This window comes from Monodelphis domestica, chromosome 2 (assembly GCF_027887165.1).
Source record: "Monodelphis domestica isolate mMonDom1 chromosome 2, mMonDom1.pri, whole genome shotgun sequence".
In the NCBI taxonomy this organism is placed as follows: domain Eukaryota; kingdom Metazoa; phylum Chordata; class Mammalia; order Didelphimorphia; family Didelphidae; genus Monodelphis; species Monodelphis domestica.
Genome location: NC_077228.1, coordinates 79,681,358 through 79,696,806, shown reverse-complemented (window position 1 = coordinate 79,696,806; position 15,449 = coordinate 79,681,358). Strand labels below are relative to the sequence as shown.

The 15,449-nt window shown below is 38.9% G+C and overlaps 1 protein-coding gene across 5 annotated transcripts in view; it reads right to left on the bottom strand.

The window, feature by feature from the left end:
- Positions 1-13,859, bottom strand: part of NPL (N-acetylneuraminate pyruvate lyase) — a 66,305-nt gene extending 52,446 nt beyond the window's left edge. Inside the window, exons 1-3 of one of the 5 annotated variants that reach the window (XM_007480931.3) lie at positions 13,434-13,572; positions 3,746-3,778; positions 3,308-3,382 (exon numbers count right to left, since the gene is read on the bottom strand). In XM_007480931.3, the coding sequence (XP_007480993.1) occupies positions 3,308-3,375 (68 nt within the window). In that variant the 5' untranslated portion in view covers positions 3,376-3,382; positions 3,746-3,778; positions 13,434-13,572. Of the gene's footprint in view, positions 1-3,307; positions 3,383-3,745; positions 3,779-10,373; positions 10,759-13,433 lie in introns of those variants that run through there. The other 4 variants (XM_056815628.1, XM_007480929.3, XM_016429997.2 and 1 more) reach the window with 4 other exon arrangements.
- Between the last annotated feature and the right edge of the window lie 1,590 nt (positions 13,860-15,449).

The window sequence follows — 15,449 nt, the reverse complement described above, 5'->3', positions numbered from 1 at the left end:
TGCTTAGGTCTGTTCTGAGCATGGCTTCACGTCATTTTGTTTCGTAGACCTCTTAAGGAGTGTCTGCTGAAGTCTGCAGATTCCTACTCAGAATAATGTTTTCTAACACATAAAACAAAATACATAAGATCATGAAGGAAAATAATTATACTGAAATAGTTAATTTTTTTAAAAACCTTTACCTTCCATCTTAGAATCAATATTCTGTATTAGTTCTAAGGCAGAAGAGCAGTAAGGGCTAGGCAATGGGGGTTAAGATCAACTTTTTTTTTAAGGTTCACAAAGCCCAGGGTAAGAACCTGAAGGCTAGAAGTAGAGGGAGACAGGATGAATCAGGAGTAGAAGGGAAAAAAATGCAGACTGTAGAGAGCAAAGCTGAGCCCTGGGTACGGGATAAAAGGAGGGGAATTCATGGAAGAAATATAGTGACTTTAAGGACATATGAAGTGGAAGAACACACTAACATTCTCAATAGGTCACAAGAGGAATAAAATAAGAATTATTTTTTAAAGCTGTTTCCAGGCTAAAAGGAGGCCAATTGAAAAAGGTTAAAGTAACATCCACCAGATGCAGCTCTTCAAGCTTGAAAAAGGATCTCCCTCCCAAAACAGGATGTAAAAATTGTAAATTCCCACAGTCACATGTTTTCTATCTTATCTGCCCACCAAAGGTCTAAACACATTGAGAAATGGATGATTTTAGACTTTATCAATATAACCCATGGGAAGGGTGGAGAAGATGACAAGTTTGGTATTAACCAGCTGCATAGACACAGAAATGCCACCTCCTCAACAAGAATTTTACCTACATGTGGTGTGTGTCCAACAGCATGTTAGCTTTTAAGCTAACTAGACACCTGAATTGAGGCAAGTCATATTAGTAACTAAAAGGAGGTGGCCAGGAGGCATGGCTCCTAAGGCCCCTTCCATAATTATGCTGTTCAAAGTGTTCAAAGCTTGGCTCCAGAAGCCCTGGAGTAAGACTTGAGCTATCCAGGTAAACTGAGAACTGACTTGATGTAACTGATTTCTTTCTTTTTTTTTAAAAGCCTTATCTTCTGTCTTAGAATTGATTCTAAGTGGTGATTCTAAGACAGAAGAGTGGTAAGGGCTGGGCAAGTAGGGTTAAGTGACCTGTCCAGGGTCACACAGCTAGAATGTGATTGATTTCTAATTAGAACAGTAGAAAGCATACACATCTAGAGCTGGAAGAGACCTTGGAGATGTTCAATTTCTTCATCTGATAAATAGGAAAAGAGACTCAGAGGTTAAGGAACTTGCCCAAATTCACTGGCACCATTAAACTGTGGAACTAAGCTTACAACTCAGGTCTCCTGATTCCCCATCTATCTTCCCATGTTGGTGCTGCCTCTCAAGTGTTACTAGGAGGTTTCTGATTTTATGGAGTCAAATTCAAATCCTAAGCACTTAGTAAGCATAACCTAAACAAGTGCACGTCACTGTGATAGATGTGATAGATGCTGAAGATATAAAGCTGAAACAGTTAGGGGATACCAAGGGAAAAGAAATGTAATAGTCCTGACCCTATTCATTTTATAATGGTCACCAGGCTAATAAAAAACAGACAGAAGCAATGAAAGAATTTTTTTTGCCCCTTGAATAATTCCAAATTGCTATCTAGAACGGATCCACCAATCCATTGTTCCTGTCTTTGTTTTTTATTAGCCTGGTGACCATTATCAAATGAGATCATTTGTAAGGCTCTTAGCACAGTATCTGGCAAATAGTAGGCATGTGATAAATGCTCATTTCTTTCCCTCTTTCCACAAATAAATCACCTAACCTCTCTGAGCCTCACTTTCTTCAACTGTAAAATGCAGATAATATCTGAAGCACTCAATAGGGTGTTAATTTCTAATCATAAAGTATTTTGCAAACATTAAGGTGCTATATGAACTTCATCTTAGATTACAAAATGAACTAAGGAGGCCAGATTTGATGTAAGAGGACCTGGCTTTAAAGTCTGGTTCTACAATATAAGACCTGAGGAAGACCATGTATATATTTCTCTGGGTTAGGATTTGAGATTCTATAAATTTGGACTTGGGCCAGGAGAGTTTAGGATGGCTTGTTACATTTTTGGATCTAGATTAGTGATTTAGACAATAGAAATACTAGATAAGAGATACTCTATGTGATTTATTACCATTTATATTCAATCTATTGCCAAGTTCTATTGATTTCACCTTTGCAACATTCTCTAATACACTTTTTTTCCCCCTCTGACACTATCACCATCCTAACTGAGGTTAAACTCAAGTATGGATTACTGAAGTAGCCTACTGGCCAGTCTGCCTCCTTCAGATCTCTCCATTTCTCTCTATCCTCCATTTATGCATTAAAGTGATTTTCTTAAAACTCAGGACTGACCATGTCATCTCTCTAGCTCCAACTTCAGTGGCTCCCTATTGCCTCCAGGATCAAATACAAACCCTCTGGCCTCACAGCCCTTGTTGATTTGAAAAAAATAAACCAACTACTAAAGTAGTTATAATAAAGGGCCTTTTAATCCAGACAAGATTATAATCTGGGATGCACAGAGATTTAGCACTGGTGTATCCAATAAGAGACAGAAGGAGAGATGATTAAGTAGTCCAATTACATTAGTACATAGAAACTGGGCCAAGACAGCACCAGCCAGAGGTTGGGGTGGCTGGGCTTCTCATTCTTTAGATTTGACAGTACTCTTAAATTCTGTCCTCACTTCTGGTAAAGGGGCAAGACCAATTCATAGTCAATTCAGTCATTACCTCTGGTTGACATTTTAGCACTCCTAGAGTCAGCCAGGAGATTCATTGTGAATAATTCTCAGCCTTCATAATCTAGCCCCTTCTAACTATTCTGGGTCCTTAGACTTTATTCCTCAGGTACTCTTTAATCCAGTGACACTGGCTTCCTGGCTGTTCTAACACAAGACACTCCATCTCAACTCATGACCTTCTCTCTGGCTGTCCCCAAGCCTAGAATGCTCCCTCCTCCTGACTTCCTTCAGGTCCCATCTAAAATCCCACCTTCTACAGGGAGTCTTTTCCATCTCCTCTTAATTCTAGTGCCTTCCCTTTGTTAATTGTTTCCTATTTATCCTGTATAGAGCTTGTTTATACATAGTGGTTTACTTGTCTTCCCCATTAGACGGTGAGCTCCTGGAGGGTAGGGATCATCACCTTTGGCATCCCAGTGCTTAGGACAATACCTGGCACACAGTAGCACTTAATAAATGTGCCAGGTTAACCAACATCCCGGGAAGGCTCTAAAAACAACCCTTTATGTCACAAAGTAATATTTACCCAGTCTCAGTCATAGGTGTGAGAGTAGCAGCAACAAGACCTTGAAGCTTCTTCTTAGGGAGGGCCATTGTACCGCTGGAAGAAGTCAGGAAAACACAACTTAGATCCTCTCCTTCTTCAGAGAGCTCCAGTTAATGACAAAACTCACAGGCAAAGTCCACTCCTAGGTGACTTTGTGAATGCTTTGAGGTCAAGTTAATTAACTCGTACTATGTCCCCACTCAAAATACAATGGGGAAGAGAAAATGGAATCATAGATCCTGGAGACCATCAGGTAAACTCACCTTTGTAAACACACACACACACACACACACACACACACACACACACACACATACACACACACACTCTGACTCCCCTTCCACTCCTCTCTCTCTCACTGGAGGGGTGAGGGGGAGTGTATTCTGGAAAAAGATTACCAGAAGGACCTCTCCTTACCTGAATCATCTAAAAATTCCATCAGGGTGACAGCTGGGAGGTCAAGAAAGAACTCATTAGATACAAGCAAGGTCTCAAATCATAGCATTATTGTTTACTGAATTGGAATTTGATCATGAGAAGGGGAAACATTATCAAATTATGGACCTCACTTAGAATCATAGAATTTAGAATGGTAATGAAATTTCTCAATGGGGGAATTTCTCAATCCAGAATGCTTAAGATTCTTCTGGATATTAATTCTTCCCCCTTAGGTCTGTTTGCCTGAAGGTCAAGAAATCAAAAGACTAGACTAGATAACAAAACATTTATTTTATCATCAGCTGATGGGCAGTGGTCAGGTGACTAGCAACTCTGCAGAAGCAAGGGAGATAAACATATATGTTAGGCTTTACAGAACTTTAGGGTGGGTGGTAAAAGGTCTCTAGTAATATTGCTTGGTCACTTTCCTGATTTAGGAGGTTGTGCAATAGGGAGACTATGTCAGATGATCTGGGGGATGGGTGGGCTGGGAGAATGTCTGAGGCTTGGAGTTATAATCTGTTAAACTTGGTGCCTAAGGTCAGACTTAATTCTGGTGAATTTTGCTAGATTCTCCAGATCTTCCTGCTAGGGCTGAAGTCTCCAAGATAGTGAACAAGGAGATTTTATCTCCTTTAAAATGGAATAAGAAGAAAATTGAGACTGAGAGATGTCTTTCCACAACCTGCTGCATTTCTTTGACTTTAAAGGTTACTTTTTCTGGGGGGGATGTTTTCCCCACCAAACAAAAAGCACACAGTTTTAATCATTTCTTCTCCCAAAATATCTAGTTAAACTCTTCTAAGATTAAGACAAATCAAAACAAAACACTGAAAACACTTTGGTAGTAGCCCATGCCACAGTATTTCTTTTTGGGGTAAGGTGGTTGGAGACTGGGGGGAGGAGAAATCAGAGGATTTCATATTTGATGAGTCTAGATTGACAGGTATGGAAAAAGTAGAAAATGGGTATTTCATTTGACTTTTAGAGAGATCTAACATCCTTCAAAATATAAAGTTTATTTATATGTTTTCACATTAGCTATGTTTCCCAATGTATCCCTTTCCTCCTTGCCCCTGAAAGCTGTACTTTAAAACACATTTTTAAAAAGAGAGAAAAAAAGTAAAACTAACAAACATCCCCAAGAAGTTAGACACTGACTTTACACATGCAGAGTTCACATTTGTAGTCTTGCACCTTTGAAAAATAAAAGTTGGAGGAAACGGTCTAAATTATTATTGTCTGTATAATGGTACAATTAAAGTCTCATTTTAAGAGAGATGTTACCAATATAAAATTCCAGTGGCTTGATTCAGTGGAAAGGAAGCTTACTGGTTCCATGTAGAACTACCTGGGTTCCAACTGTATCTGCCAATATGTGACCTTCAGCAAATCAGTTTCCTCCATGGGACTGTCTCTTCTATTGGAGGGTGGGGCTGTACTGGAGCCCTAAATCTTCTATCCTAGGGGCAGCTAGGTGGCTAAGTGAATAGAGGAAGGCTGGGAGATGGGAGGTCCTGGGTTCAAATCCAGACTCTTGACACTTCCTAGATGTATGACCCTAGGTAAGTCACTTCATCCCCACTGCCTAGTCCTTACTGCTCTTCTGCTCTGGGAACCAATACTTAGTATCAATTCTAAGACAAAAAGTGTTAAAAAAAAATCTACTAACCTCTACTTCCTTAGAACTGGAGGAAGTTATAACTTCAAAGGAAGCTGAAAGGGACCTTAGAGGCATCTAGTTAATTTTATTCAGAATGGAATTCCCTCTACCACTCAGATAGTTCCATGGCCTCCATCTGAATGCCTCCCAGGCCACTATATCATGTTCCACAATCTCTTTGAAGTCCAGTATCTAAGAACAGAGTTAATTTGACCCTCTTAGAAGTCAAACTGGCCCAATTGTACTGGACAGAAAGTAGAATTATTTACTAAAGTATTACTGTGGTGCCTCTGGTGGTATGGAGGTGACCCTAGGGAGAGCAAGCACGGAATCTAGTCAGTGTAACCAAGATGTGGTTGTCCAGTCACTTCAGGTGTATTCTGCTCTCCATGATCCCATTTGGGGTTTTCCTGGCAAAGTTCCAGGAGTGGTTTGCCAGTTCCTTCTCCAGCTCCTTTGACAGAAGATGAAACTAAGGCAAACAGGATTAAGTAATTTGTCCAAATTCATACCAGCTGTGTCTGAGGCCAGATTTGACTCCACACTTGGCTCTCTACCCCCTTGGCTTCTAAGCAAGATGAAAAGGCTTTAAATAAGGGCCCAGTGGTGGAATGTGTGCCTGCCATTCAAAAACCCAGTTAGGCCAACTTGGTGGCGAGATCTGAGTTTATGTTCAGCCATAGTCACTTATTAGCTCTGTGACCTTGGATAAATCACTTGACCTCTTTCAACCTCAGTTTCTTCATCTGTAGAATGGGAATAGTAATAGAACCAAATGAGAAAACATATGTAAAGAACTTTATAAACCTTAAAGCATTATATAAATGCTGTTATTATCTACTAAGTTAGGAAGGGGCTACAATCTGTGTCAGTGGGAGAAACCAACACTGATGAAATTATAAATCCTTGAAATATTGAAGTCTGCTGAGACATGAGCCATGGTATGTTTTTTAGAATATCCAAAATGTTCACTTACTTAAAAAAACAAAAAGCTGCATAAACCACAGGAAATGAACTCAAGTGAGCCATTTTCAGAGCCTCAAATCATGGGATAACAATGCAATCTGTGCTAAGCAACTCAAGAAAAATAAAATCAGTTAACATTTGGCAGACATGAAGAAAAAAATCCCCATTAAACTTTCTGAAAATAAAGGGACATCTACTTAAGGGGACCTCCTGTAGTTCTCCCAACAAATTAAGCAGGTAGCCAAAGGTTAAATTTATTTCATAGGCATACAGTTAAAAGGCTACAGGTCACATTTGAAAATAGTGAAAAATCTTCTTCCTGCCTGAGTTATTTAGCTTGTTAATTTCTTCTTGAAATTTAGCCTAAAAGATTAAAAATAAAGTCTAGGTTAAATATTAATTACAGTTACCGCTTTACCTTTGTGTACAATTTAAATGTAAGAAACATTGGTTCACATTGAGGGCTCTGAAACTTAATTTCTGCTAGGCCTCATTGAATAAAGTTATCATGTCTACCATCTTGCAAAGCCATGGGTGACCAGATAACCACATTCCTTTCACTATAGTTTAGTCTAATGATAGATCAAGCCAAAAAAAAATGATTTAAGTTCTTAGGGAAAAAAAGAATAAAATTTCTCTGGCCTGGGATAGTTTTCCTTCCACATAATCTAACCTTATTTCTCTTCAAGTCATTTATGTCAACCTTGAAAAACAAAGAACCACCAAAGTAGTTAGAAAGAACATCTTTAATTAACCCTATACAGAGTCAAGGGCTAGATACCACACAAAGACAAAACTCTGGGACTCTAGGAACACTGTCTCCAGGGGAAAAGTATCTCAAGAGGGGATTTTTCAATGAGCTGAAGAACTTGGGGTCTTATATATATACCTTCTGGGAAATAAAGGACAGGAAGGTCCAATTGATTGGCTTACAATGGAGACAAGGGAAGGATGATTCCAGTCTAAACTCTGGACTATTTGGGAGAGTCTGGGACTTCCCTTAAGGCAAGTTCTCAAGGATTAGGGCAAACTTGGGTGGAGAGGGGGCAGATTCCATAAAACAAAGTTGTCACTTAAAATGCTGCCTTCTTCATGAAGCCTTTCATAGCCTAGTTTTGGCTTCATATAGTGCTTCCAATATGCATCATTCATTCTAGCACTTACTATTTTATATGTATTTACCTTGTCTTTCCAACTATATAATAAAGCTTTTGAAAGTACAGCCTATGCCTATGCCATTTCCCCCAGACCACTCCTGAAAATGAACTTTCACTATAACACATTCAAGTAGGCTCCTGGCTGCTTCCCCATTTCTGGCCAACTCAAATGATGGGGCATCCTGATGTCAAACCTAAGTTGCCTTTGCCATTTCCACCTTACCTGCCTACCTGTCTTCTGGGGCTAAGCAGAACTAGATAAAACTATTTCATGATAGCCTTTCAAGAACTTGAGGGATGGGGATCACATCCCTCCTGAGTTTTTTCTTCCCCAGTTACTTCAAGTGATCCTTATGTCAGGGACTGAAGGCCCTTAAATATTCTTGCCTTCCTTTGGCTATTTTCCAGACAGTCATCCCTCCCTCTGTACACAGATATAAAAATTGAAATCTAGTAGAGATTTGCTATTTTATGTGGAAGAGAAGGGGAACCATCCCAGATACAAAATGAAGACTTTTTTGTTTTTATTTGAACCATTCCAAACAAAGAGAAAACATTTTGATCAAAACTACTCTAAAGAATATGATTTAATTCCTGGAAATAATGAAGTATGTGGATACATAAGCTGCTTGTCACATGAGACATTTTTTTTTTCAAAATTTGTGTTAACTAAAAAAAAAAGGTAGACAAAATATAAGCAATGAACCCAAGTGATCCTATTTTCTTTTGCCATTTAAATTTTAAATAAAGGCATGATACTTCAGAATCTTATTCCTAAAATACAGTTTCTACTTTGTGCCAATGAAAATTGGTCAAAATGTTTTCTACTTAATGCTTGAGGTGAAATTTTTTTAAACTTCTGCCTTAGAATTAATACTAAATATTGGTTCCAAGGCAGAAAAGTTGTAAAGGCTTGGCAACGGGGGTTAAGTGCCCAGCATCATAGAGCTAGGAAGGATCTGAGGTCACATTTGAACCCAGGATCTCATCTCTAAGCCTGGCTTTCAATCAATTTAGTCACCTAGCTGCCCCTACCCAAACTGCCTCCTGATGAAGGAGGAGGAAAATCTGACTCTGAATTGAGAGCTCAATGCATAGAAGAGAATACTGGGAAACAAGGTTAAAATAAATTTAAGATTCCATGACTAATTCAGTCACAGAACTGAAGAATCTTGGAGCTGTCCAGAACTTTAGAGATGATCAGGAAAGGCTTTCTCTACCTTGCCCCCTTAATTTTAAAGTTGAGAAAACAGAGACAAGGCTTGATTAAAGTCAAACAGTTAGTGGTACAACTGGACTTAGAACCCAAGTATCCTTCCTATCTCCCTAGTGTTTCCACTAGACTATGTTTAGATCTCAATTTGAATTAGCTTTAATTTCATTTTATGGAATTAAACTACCTGAACCAAACTGAACATTAGATTATGCATGATACTCCAGGATTACTAAAGCACTATGTATAACAAATTCATAGTTAATCCCTAAAGCTGCTTAACTGTTTTGATAATCTCCAACAAACCTCCAGGCGTAGTTAAGAGTGATCAAGTTTGAGTTTCATCTTTTTACTCATTTCTTCCTCTCTCCCTAAAAGAGGTACTTAATGAGATATGAAATCTCAACTTACTTAACAGGAAGGAAGAACAATCTGTTATATTTGGGCTCAGGAAGTTAATCCAAATTCAAACTAGTAAGCATTTGAGTTGTTTTGTGAAGAATTTGTTTTCAGAGATCTTGATTTTGTGAACAGCAGCACAGGAAAGGAAAAAACAGACATAATCAGCATTCCTCACCATCTCTCAGCAGGCTTACAGAGTTGAAATGAGATCCTATGACTAACCTTGTCTAAAAGCAAAAAGGCTCAAGAAGAAAAAGGAACAGAGAATAGTTAATGGTGGTTGGAATGGGTCAAGTCAAAGAGGAAGATCTGTGAGAGAAGAGGAAACAGGGGAAAAAAAAAAACCTTTTTGAACACTCCCAAGTTTTGAAAAAGCTTTTGAATGAAGCTTTGATGATAACTGAGACTTATATAGTGTTTTACATAATTAATCTCACTGGACCCTCACAGCAACCCTATGAGGTAGGAAATGTGGGATTTGTTCCCATTTTACAGAAGGGTAAACTAAGATAGTTTTGAGGCAGGATTTAAATCCAGTCTATTTCTGGCTCTAGGCTTTCTGTTCACAATACCACCCCACCAAATTGTTGCAGCCTTGAAAAATAGGAAAAGAAATGTGAAAAGAAAACACTTAAATGCTTGCCTCTTTTTTTCCTTTAAGGTTTTCCTACCCATCATCCACTTTTTCTCCTCCTCCATTTTGTTTTGAAAAGATGACTAAAATGTTTGATAAAGTGTCCATTTGTTTCCACCCAGACTTTATAAAAGTGGAAATGACTTAACAAAATGGAAATGACTTCTAAAATTCATGCAGTGGGAAGATTTTGATGTGGTGACAAGTAGAATAGCCTATCCTTGTATGATATAATAAATAAAACACATCCTCATGATTTATAAGGGACTTACTGTTATAGGGTTTATCTTCACATCATCTTTGTGAGAGAGGTGCAATCATTATCTCTTTTTCTAGATGAGGAGGATGAGCATCAGAGAGTAGGCCTTAACCATCTCACTGGGAAGAAGAGCTGGGACTCAAATTCAGCTCTTTTGATTTCAAATTCAGGGCCCTTTTCACTACTCCATGTCATCTCTCAAACAGTTATCTCTTTCAAGGGAGACAAACCTGATTTTTTGTTTCTAGAGAGTAATGCTATTTTCACATGGGAAGGAAGAGAAATTCAGTGCTGTCTTTTCTTGTATACTTACTCTTATTTGTTCTGGATCTAGATGAGGGATCTATTCCAGTCTTAGGATACAGGAAGTAGCTCTATAGATAATCTTATAGATATCAAAAATTTATTGGCTGGCTTTCTCAAAAGGCTCTGGCTATCAAAGAATAAGAGAATATCTAAGTTTCCTCACAGTTAGGGAGAATTAGGTTTTTTGTTTTCTTTTGGGCATTGATTTTTTGAACCCCCAAAACTATATACTTCCTTGAAAAATTGTTTCTTGTTTCAACCCTACAAATTTTTGTACCACTAATGGCACCGGGATCAATGTATTAAAAGTCTGTGTTTTGCTCTTAATTTTTGCCCTTATGCTGAGACATTTTTTTTTCAAAGTAGCTAGTCCTGCTAACTTTTCTAAACCACAGAGCAACAAAGACTCAATGTTAGAGCTTCAAGAGGGCGTTGAGGGTCACCTAGTTGATTCCTTCATTTTACAGAGAAGAAAACAAAGGCTTAGAGAGTTAAAGTCAAATTCTAAGGTCAGGAGGCTGATTATTATTAGCTAAATCTAGACTAGAATGCATATATCTCCTCTTTCTAAATCAAGTTCTCTTTTAGATACATCAGTCTAATGAGTGATTAAAAAACCAAACCAAACAAAAAACCCAGTTGCCTCTTTTCCCCTATGGCAATCATCACTCCTTTCTTATACTTTCCATGAAATCTCCCACCATTCTGTGATTTCTTCACTAGTTGTCACAAATTCTTTACAAAGTTCTAGAATTTAACATCTCATATTAATAACAAAGGGCAGCTAAGTGACCCAGTGGAAAGAGTTCCAGGCCTGGAGTCAGGAAGATTGCGAGCAAATGTGGCCTCACTTACAAGCTGTGTGACAAGTCACTTAAGCCTGTTTGCATCAGTTTCCTCATCTTTAAATGAGCTGGAATTGGCAAACCACTCCAGTATCTTTACTAAGAAAACCCCAAATGGGGTCCTGAAGAGTCAGACATTACTGAAAAAAAAGTTCAACAACAAACAACAAAAATTAATAACAAATGCTAGCATTTACATAGTATTTCAAGGATTGCAAAGCACTTTACAAGTATCTTATTTTATTCTCACTAACACCCTGGGAGGAAGAAGCTATTACTATCAACATTTCACAGCTAAAGAAATTGAGGCTGAGAAAGAGGGTAAGTGCCTTGCTCAGGGTCACATTGCTTATGGGCAGAGGTCTTCCTGATTCTAGGTCCATGAACTATATCCACTGAGCCATCCAGCTGACTTGGTTTTCTTTAGATCATATAAACAATAGCTTTTTAGGGGATATTCAATAATTTTAAGAGTGTAAAAGGGCCCTGAGGAACAAAAAGTTTGAGAACCTCTGGACAAGATGAGTTCTAAAGACCTTTCCAGCTTTAATAGTCTGTGAATCTAGGAGGATGCCACTCAAATTTAGGTTGAGACCTCAATAATAAGAGGGAAGATTATGATTATGGCTGTCAGTTCTTGTGGAAGTGTTGGGAATGTATACACACAGAGTGAAGTGTTCAGGGACATATTTGCTACTGAAAAGTAGTCTTTTTGGGCAAGTGTATATAGAATAAATGAATATTTACTAGGCATTTTAGTTACAAGTCTACCAGAAACCATTTTTTAATTATTTTTTCTAAAACTAAGCATTTTTTTTTCAGTTTAGAAGGAGAAATGTTCAAACTGTCAAAATGCCCTTATGCCCTCTGTCATCACTTTTCAACTTATAGGACATTTTAGAGGAACATTTATAAGGATCTTAGAGGAAGGAATTTTTACAATATAATTATGAAATCATATATACAATATGAAAAAATGTTTTAAGATAAAAGTGAATCTTTTGCTTCATCACCTAGAACTTTCAAGAATGCCCTTGAGGAAATGGTTTCCTAAAACTACTCAATCTTTCTCTGATCTCTCCCTCAAGGGAGACTCACGTGGTCACAGATGACCAAACAGAGAACAAAACCCTAATTTTATCAGGGGAGAGAGAAAGAAGACAGGCCTTTAGTTGGGTCATTAATTTCTTCAGGGATCAGGAAAAGTAAAGCTCTTAAATACACGGGAAGCATTTTCCTTTTAAAGCTGGTTACCAACCTTAATTCATTTTCCCCCAAAACCATATAAGATTTTATAAGGACAAATGCACTTGAAGCTTTTGGTTTTGTTCTTGACCTTTTGCACACTTTCTTAAAGAGGTTCTTGGAAAAAGGATTTTAGAGGAGGGTGTCATTTCCTAATAATGATAGCTAGCCTTTATATAGTATCAGGCACTGTGCTAAAAACCCTATAAGGAGGCAGTGGATTGAGAGTCAAGCCTAGAGAGTTCAAATATGACTTCAGATACTATCTAGTAGTGTGACACTAGACAAGTCACTTAAACCCTACTGTCTAGTCCTTACCACTCTTCTGCCTTGGAACTGATGCACAGATTGGAACCAATACATTGATTCTAAGACAGAAAGTAAGGTTATTAAAATAGTAAGGTAAAAGTTATTTAAAAAAACAACACTCTATAGATGTTTCATTTGATCCCCCAAACAACCTGGCAGGTGGTATTATTATTTTCATTTTACAGTGGAGGATACTGGGGTAGTGGAGGATACTGGGGTAGGTAGAATTTACAACACAAGACATTTCTCAGTCCAAACCAGGATGCCAACATTGCCAAAAACTGGGTCCCTAAAACTTGGGTCTGATCTCTCACATCACAACATTTTTTTGGACTTAATTTGGCTCCCAGAATCCTGGATTTGGAGCTGGACCTTAGTGGTTAGGTCCACTGATGCGACCATCCCATTCTATGGATTAGGAAACTAAGCCCTCTGTACCATGCCAGGTACACAGCAGATAATGCTCGGTTTACTCTGGTCGGGATTCGATCCCAGGTCCTGTGACATACCTCCTCCAGTATGCTTTCTGCGGGCACCACCTAACACCCCAGCTGCTGTCTCTCCGCTCCGCCCCGTGCGCCCCAGGAACCCCGCCCCCCCGCCCCTGCCAGCCCTCCATTTGTCCCTGTCAGTCCAGCGGCAACTGCCGTCTATCTGCTTGCCCTCACCCGCGCTGGTGGACGAAGCTGGTCTCCTGTAACTGAGGACGCCGCAGCTCTGCTCCCAGCAGCCAGCCCCTGAGAGACTCCCAGCGCTCGCGCATCAGCCTGTAGCTATTCGCCACCCCAGCCCGGCTGGGCCTGGCCCAACCCGGCCCGGCCCCAACCCTGCGCGCTGCCACGGGACTATGGCCACGGGGAATGCTGGGAACCGTAGTTCCCACTGTCCTTTCTCTTGGAACGACTAACCGCGAGGTTAGGCCCACAGACAGGGTTGCGGACGGAGTGAGGAGAATAGAGAAGTGAGTGGCGTGGTATTAAGTCCTAGGTCTTAAAACGAAATAATTCCTCCTGGTCTCCATATGTTAATCCAACAGTTTGTGTTACAACTCGTCTCCCCAACTCCAGCAAAGAACTGGAAACATAGCGAAATCGTGGAGTGGGGATGGGGTGGTCAATGCAGCAGTGTAATGCGCCTGCGCGGCATCCTGCGCTAGGCTCCTCTTAGCCCGGGTTCCCACCCTGCCGAGCGTCAACGTTTCTTTTTATCCCAATGTTTCTTTTGGCTTCCAGGCTTGGTCCCACCACTTTGGCTTCTTATGTACTGGGCCAAGCCAACTGATAGCCCATGACTAGAGGTCCACCACAACTCAGAAAAATAAGTCCATCCCTTCGTGGCATTTATGAAATCAGACGGGCAAGTATTCGTTCCTGCTGCCATTCAGGAGCCACAATTTTCACAATTGGCTCTTAGGAACTAGCAACCATCCCAAGGTGCCGCTGGCATTGCTTCTCCTTGCTTTCTGGTGCCCAGTGCCAGCATGCCCTGGGCACCTATGCCTTTTTTCCTTCCTTTTGTTTTTAAACATAAGAAAGGATTTTGGATTTAAATGCGGAAAAAAGCATTTCCGTATACCTAGCAAAATGCACACAAAGACGATTGTAGATAAGACCATGAATCTCCTTTTCACACCACTTCCACACATTTCTTTAAAATTAAAAAAAATTACATTATGTGTTTAACATTAATTTTATAAAATTTTTAGTTCCATATTTTCTCCCTCCTCTATTGAGAAGGCAAACAATATGTCAAGTATACATGTAATGTCATGTGAACTACATTTCCATATTAGCCATGTGGCAAAAAATGAAAAAAGAATATTATTACTTTAAAAAAATCCTGCTTGTCTGTTCTCTTTTGGACTTCCTTTTTCTGCTGTGTACAATATTATACACACACATATACACACAAACACACATTTCAGTGGCTTTAATTTTTGTTTTTGCCATCCCTATCACAAACCACCATTTTCTTCTCTTTCTAAATTTGTTTATCAGATAAGTGTATTGATACCTAGTGTTTTAATACAAACACTCCCCTTTTCTTCAACTGGTCAGCCCATTTAACAAAGTTAAACAAAACTATTAGTAATAGTAATTACTTGGGCTGTATGCAATATTTTGAAGCTCTACTTAGAGAAGGAGCTGCATTTTCTCTTCTAAATGATTGCTCAGAACCGATAATTGATAAAAGGGTAAGACTGGTTGGAACCAATAATTGATCATTTTGATCCCTTGTACATATTGTTCTCCTTGTTCTGCTTATTTCACTTAAATCAGTTTAGTTATTCTATAGTTTTTGAATCTCTCAAATTCATGGTTTCTTATAGTTCAGTAATATTCCATAGCATTGACATGCTGCAATTTGTTCAGATATTCCTTAATCCATGGACATCCACTTTGTTTAAAGTTTTTTTTTTTTGCTAGCACAGAAAAATGCTGCTATAAATATTTTTATACATAGGCCCTTAATTTAATTTAATTAAAAAAATCTTCTTGGGATACATACTTAGTGGGATTCCTGGATGTGAGCATTAAGTAATTTTTCTTACATAATTCACATTTTTTTCTCCCTGAAGATGGTTAATGGTTAGACCAATTCACATGTCTACTAATGGTATAATAGATTGCTTGTCTTAGTGCCTCTAACATTTACTATTTTTGTATTTTATCATCTTTGCCAAC